Source organism: Lupinus angustifolius, chromosome LG02, assembly GCF_001865875.1.
Source record: "Lupinus angustifolius cultivar Tanjil chromosome LG02, LupAngTanjil_v1.0, whole genome shotgun sequence".
NCBI classification, from domain to species: Eukaryota; Viridiplantae; Streptophyta; class Magnoliopsida; order Fabales; family Fabaceae; genus Lupinus; species Lupinus angustifolius.
The window spans coordinates 6,135,380-6,142,180 of record NC_032010.1 but is presented as its reverse complement, the minus strand read 5'-3'; the positions used below and the strand labels follow the sequence as shown (position 1 = coordinate 6,142,180).

Sequence of the window (6,801 nt, the reverse complement as noted above, 5' to 3'; positions counted from 1 at the left end):
GAATGATAAGCCCTATAGTAGGAACAGTGCCCGAATCACCTGGGGTTTGGTTTAATCCCAATGTTACCTGCGAGTACCACTCTGGAGTCATTGGCTACTCCATCGAACATTGTAAGGCTTTGAAGCATAAGGTGCAAAACCTAATCAATGCCAAACAACTACATTTCAAGCCTACTGTGCCAGACGTGGATAGAAATCCATTACCTAATCATGGTAATCAGGGTGTGAATGTTGTAGAGGAGGCTCAAGGTAGAGCATTCATATGGGAAGCAAATGAAGTAAAAACACTCATGAGGGTAATTTTTCAAGAGATGTGTAAGCGTGGGATGGTGGAAAAGATGGTGGAAGATGAAAATCAACTGATTGTGAGTTGCATGGCGAAGTAGGTCATACCCTAGAGGAGTGTCCAGAATTTAAGATCTTGTTGCAGAAAATGTTGGATATGAGGTTGATCACAATAGAGAGGGGGCATTCGTATCAAGTTGTTAACGCTACCACTAGAAGTGAGGAAGACATGAGAAGGACTATGAGGCCATCAATTACTCGATATGAACCTGTATTGAACATTCCGGATAATGCTCAGTTACACCCACAAATAACTCGATGGGTACTAGTCATAAGTAGGATGGAGCCTGTTCTGAGGCCTGCAGCAGAAGAGAAACCACAACCTTTCCCTTACAAAACAGATAAAGCGGTACCATGGATCTATAGTGGAGGGAATTCATAGACAACTGAGCAACAGATAGAAGTCACCAATGTTGTTGGGGACAATCGGATAACTAGAAGTGGACGTGTCTATGTTCCCTCAGATGCTGAAAAGGCCTTAGCCAGAGATAAAGGAAAAAAGGAAAGTATATATCCATGTAGAAGATGAATTGGAGGCCAATCTGAATGACCTGTTGCATAATCGTGGAGATAAAGGGGAAATATCTAATGAAGAGGCTTGTGAATTTCTGAAATTCATAAAGCAGACTGAGTATAAGGCCGTGGATCAACTAAACTGCACTCCAGCCAGGATATCCATTTTGTCTCTGCTAATGAGCTCTGAACCCCACAGAAAAGTGCTAATGGAGATACTGAATCGTGCACATGTTAGTCACGACATAACCACAGACAAGCTTGGTGGCATCATCAATAACATTGTAGCTGACAATTACATATCTTTTAGCAATCAGGAAATACCTTCTGAGGGAATGGGACACACTAATCCTCTGCACATCTCTATAATGTTTCAGAATTTCCTAATTGGCAAAGTTCTTATCGATAATAGCTCATCTCTCAATGTCATGTCGAAAAGGACGTTGTCTAGGCTTCCAGTCGATGCATCGTATATGAGACCAAGCTCTATAGTGGTGAAGGCATTTGATGGATCCAACAGGGATGTCATGGGAGAAATGGAGTTGCCTATAAAAATAGGACCATGCATTTTCCAAATAGTATTCCATATCATGGACATTAATCCTAGTTACAGCTGTTTGTTGGGAAGGTCATGGATCCATGCTTCAGGAGCTGTACCTTCTACATTGCACCAACGAGTTAAGTTTATAGTGGATGGAAAACTCCTCACTATTCTTGGAGAAGAAAATATGTTGGTATCAAGATCTCTTGACACTCTGTACATTGAAGCAGCAGAGGAAGCTATTGGAACATCCTTCCAAGCACTAGAGATTGCCAACGCTTCATTTGTAGGAGGGGGGACACCTACACTACGCCCCCAACCTTCGGAGGCATCACTGATGCTGGCCAAAGTAATGCTGCAGAAGGGCTACCAACCTGGAAAAGGGCTCGGGAAGTATGGCCAAGGAAGAGAAAATATCGTCATGATACATCACACTAAAGATCGGTATGGCCTGGGATATAGACCCACTCGGGAAGATAGGGAAAGAACTGCTGAAGAGAATAAGAAAAGAAGAATGGCTCGCCTGGGGCAGTGGGAGTATGAAGCTGGAGGGATGTTCATCCCACATATTAGCAAGAACTTTGTTAGTGCAGGCTGGGAACCCAAAATGATTGCTGTTTTGGGAGATGATGATTCAGAAGGTGGGGCAAACTACATTGTTCAGTGTCCTCCAGGCACCACTCTCAACAATTGGATAGAGGAAGACGCATCTGCACAAGTGTTTTTAGAAACAATGTAATAAGATGCTAGAATCCCTTAGCCATGTCTAAAGCTATTGGGTTTATTTTCTTTCTTTTCGAATAAGGATTCATTGAATAGTACACGTTTTGAATTCAATAAAATGCATCTCTTTCTTCATATTATGTGTTTCATTCTATTCTTCATTTTTTACTTGCACAACTAAAACAAACACACACAAAAAGTAAAACCATGAAAAAATTAACTAATCACAACATCAACCTAATGCAGATCCAACTTTAACTCCAGAAATAATAATCGTGTTATGAGCCACACATACAATCATGGTCATCTAGTTAATCAGTTCGATGAGGGAGATAGTGATGAAGAATGGGAAGCATCACCTGAGTTATTAAGGATGGTTGAGCAAGAGTCCAAAGAGATTAAGCCTCATGAAGAGCCCACTGAGTTAGTAAATTTGGGGACAGAGGACGACAAAAGAGAAGTGAAAGTAGGTACATTGATGAAAGAAGAAGAACGCAAAAAGATGATTCAACTTCTGCATGAGTTCAAAGATGTGTTCGCTTGGTCGTATGTTGACATGCCCGGTCTGGATAGAAACATAGTGGAACACAAGCTTCCGTTGAATCCAGATTCACGTCCGGTTAAGCAGAAACTACGAAGGATAAAGCCAGATATTTCCTTAAGGGTGAAAGAGGAGGTGGAGAAATGGCTAGATGCTGGATTCGTGACGGTTTCTACATATCCAGGTTGGGTGGCCAATGTTGTGGTAGTACCAAAGAAAGGAGGCAAACTCAGGATCTGCGTTGACTACCGAGATTTGAACAAAGCTAGCCCAAAGGATGATTTCCCGGTACCTCATATAGATGTATTGGTTGACAGCACTACAGACCATGCTCTTTTCTCCTTCATGGATGGGTACTCAGGTTACCATCAGATCAAAATGGCTTCAGAAGATGTGGATAAAACTACTTTCATCACCCCATGGGGAACCTTTTGCTATCTAGTCATGCCTTTTGGTCTTAAGAATGCTATGGCCACATACCAAAGGGCCATGGTAGCTCTTTTCCATGACATGATGCATAAGGAGGTGGAGATCTATGTAGACGACATCATATGCAAGTCCAAATCAGAGGGGGAACACATGGAGAATTTAAGGAAGTTGTTTGAACGACTCATAAAGTATAGCCTCAAGCTAAATCCTACAAAATGTAGCTTTGGGGTTAAATCAGGGCGAGTCCTTGGTTTCATTGTAAGCCAGAAAGGAATTGAAGTAGATCCCGAGAAGGTCAGAGCAATCATTGAAATGCCAGCACCCCGAACTGAGAAGGAAGTCAGAGGTTTCTTAGGGCGTTTAAACTATATATCCAGGTTCATTTCTCAGCTAACAGCTACCTGTGAACCAATCTTCAAGCTATTAAGGAAGAGTCAGGCAGTTCGGTGGAATGACGATTGCCAGAGAGCCTTTGAAAGCATAAAGGAATATTTGACCAAACCCCCAATATTAATGCCTCCAGTAAATAAAGGAATATTTGACTAAACCCCCAATATTGATGCCTCTAGTACCTGGTCAACCTCTTCTAATGTACCTAACAGTGCTAGAGGACTCTATGGGATGTGTCTTAGCCCAACATGACGAATCAGGCAGAAAAGAGCAAGCCATATACTATCTAAGTAAGAAGTTCACTGAGTGCGAGACGAGATACGAGACGAGATACTCATTGCTAGAACGTACCTGTTGTTCGTTAGCATGGGTATCTCGCCGATTGAGGCAGTATATGTTGAGTCACACCACTTGTCTGATTTCAAAGATGGATCCTGTGAAGTATATCTTTGAGAAACCAATATTAACAGGAAGGATCGCTCGATGGCAGGTCTTATTGTCGGAATATGATATAGTATATGTGACACGGAAAGCAATCAAAGGTAGTGCCCTTGCAGATTATCTTGCTAGTCAACCCATAGAGAAGACCGAACCAATGAACCAAGAGTTCCCAGATGAGGGTATCATGAGTCTATCCTTGGGAGAACCAACAAAAGATGGTGTGTGGACATTAGTATTCGATGGGGCATCCAATGCACTCGGACACGGCATAGGGGTCGTAGTCGTATCTCCAGAAGGCGACTTCACTCCTATTATTGCCAGGTTATGTTTTGATTGCACCAACAATATAGCCGAATATGAAGCATGTGCCCTAGGTTTGCAGGAAGCATTAGAAAGAAAGGTTAAAATTCTAGAGGTCTTCGGGGACTCAGCCCTGGTCATCCATCAGCTAAAAGGAGAATAGGAGACCCGTGACAACAAACTAGTACCTTACAAGGAGTATATCCATAGAATGGCTGAGCATTTCGAACAGATCAACTTCTACCACATCCCGAGAGAGGATAACAGACTAGCCGAAGCCTTATCCACATTATCCTCAATGTTCCATATAAATGGGAAGGATCAACCTCTCATCCGAATAGAAAGCAGGGATCAACCAATCCATTGTTGTGCAATAGAAGTAGAGCAAGATGGAAAGTCATGGTATCATGACATCAAGGTCTATATACAGACAAATGAGTATCCCATTGGGGCCTCGGAGACTGACAAGAGAACCTTGAGAAGACTGGCCATGGGTTTCTTTCTAGATGGCGATATTCTTTACAAAAGGAATCATGACATGGTACTCCTTAGATGCCTAGAAGAGAAAGAAGCCGAGGTAATACTCAAAGACGTGCACGAAGGCTCGTTTGAGACCCATGCAAACGGACATGGTATGGCTAGAAAGATCTTAAGAGCAGGTTACTTTTGGATGACAATGGAGACAAACTGTTGTGCTTATGTCAGGAAGTGCCACAAATGTCAAATTTATGCAGACAACATCAATGCTCCACCAAGTCCTCTAAATGTCCTTTCAGCACCATGGCCTTTCTCCATGTGGGGAATGGATGTTATCGGACCAATAGAACCGAAGGCTTCCAATGGACATCGCTTCATCCTCGTGGCCATCGACTACTTCACAAAGTGGGTTGAGGCATGTTCATATGCCAATGTGACCAGAACAGTGGTGCTACGATTTATTAAAAAGGAGTTGGTGTGTAGATATGGGTTACCCAACAAGATCATCACGGACAATGCCACAAACCTGAACAACAAGATGATGACCGAGATGTGCAGTGAATTCAAGATCAAGCATCATACATCTTCATTGTGAAACCATCGTATTTTCTTCATGTTTAAATACTAACATATACATGTATATACTTTCATCTAAAACACTAAAAGTCATCACTGTTTGTAAGCAAAGGCAGATTGTTTAGGTTTCTGCTATTCATATTAGTTCTCATACAACTTCATAATATATATACCAGTAACATTGATAATACTTGCATCCTGAATGTCATAAATAGAAACACACTCATATACATTCTTATGCCATTGATTTACATGTTGTAACACTGGAAACTCATGAATGCTTACTTTCCCTCTAATGAACAAACAAAAACAGCGTAAACTAAATCAAACACATCAATTTAACACCTAAAGCAGAATCAACTTCTTTCCAATAATGAAACATATGTACTATAGGACCATCAAACAATAGATTAAATCAGTAATGGGATTCATCCCCTTAACCCATCAATTAAAACCACAATCAATCACCCATCAATGTCTCATTCGGTAAACCATGAACCAAAAGAAAACAATAAACATGTCAACCTGTTCCACCGCCCCCACCACCGCGAAATCAAGGTGTGAAGCCGGAAGTCGTGCCGTACGAGTATGTTGGCCGGAGAAGAAGAAGGAGACGAGGTGGTTAAAAGATTCACTCTCTTCCCCTCGCCGTGGGACCCGAAGACTCCATATCTATGGCCAAGTCGTGTTCGGACGTAGAAACGCAAGCTCCTATCGTCGTCAATGTCATGAACGACACCACCACCACTGTCAAAACGCACCTCAGGCTCGGCGTGTCCCCTCACGGTCGGGTTGACCCGAGTTCTCGTACCCATAACAGCCGTCATGAATGGGCATGCTCTTTCCTCCGCAACCATCATTCAGATCTCGTTGATCCTCCGACGGCGAAGAACTCTTCATCCAGTTCATGGAGTATGACGGCACAATGAGGAAGAACAATCCTCTCTAACCTAATTTGCCCAAAATGCCAATCTCGTTCTAAGACCCCAATCCTCCTTATTCACGTGCATAATAATAATAATAATAATAATAATAATAATATTTATTCTTTATCCTCATTTACTTTTATTTGTTATATTTTGATTATTGTTTGTTTTGTTATATTAATGAAATGATTTTACCTCAACTTAAATTAATATTTGCTTATTAATCATATAAATGTAGTATCAATGAATTTAATAACAACCAACGGGTGTTGGTTCAAGTGGTACATGCTTGATTCCCCTTAAGCAAGAACCCGGGTTCGAGTCTTGTGGATGGAAAAAATGCCTGTTCGAAGAGTTAGCCCCACTTACCTGTGGATGTGCCCGGCTCGGACAGGATTGCCTCCAGTGCGAGGATACCTGTGGGAAACCAAAAAAAAAATGAATTTAATAACAATATATTTTAAACTAAAAGTTTTGTCCCTTTTAATAAATAAAAGTAGTTTTTATCAGGATGAGGACGAGAATGAGGAGGAGGATAGCATTAGGATGAGGAAGAGGAAGAGGATGAGGATAGGATGAGGACGTGAATGAGGATGAGG

At 41.7% G+C, this 6,801-nt stretch overlaps 1 protein-coding gene across 1 annotated transcript in view; it reads left to right on the top strand.

Moving 5' to 3' along the window:
- Positions 1-5,295, top strand: part of LOC109326384 — a 6,863-nt gene extending 1,568 nt beyond the window's left edge. Inside the window, 5 exon segments of the mRNA XM_019559073.1 lie at positions 19-365; positions 431-694; positions 828-2,134; positions 2,369-3,618; positions 3,665-5,295. Coding sequence (XP_019414618.1) covers positions 19-365; positions 431-694; positions 828-2,134; positions 2,369-3,618; positions 3,665-5,295 — 4,799 coding nt within the window.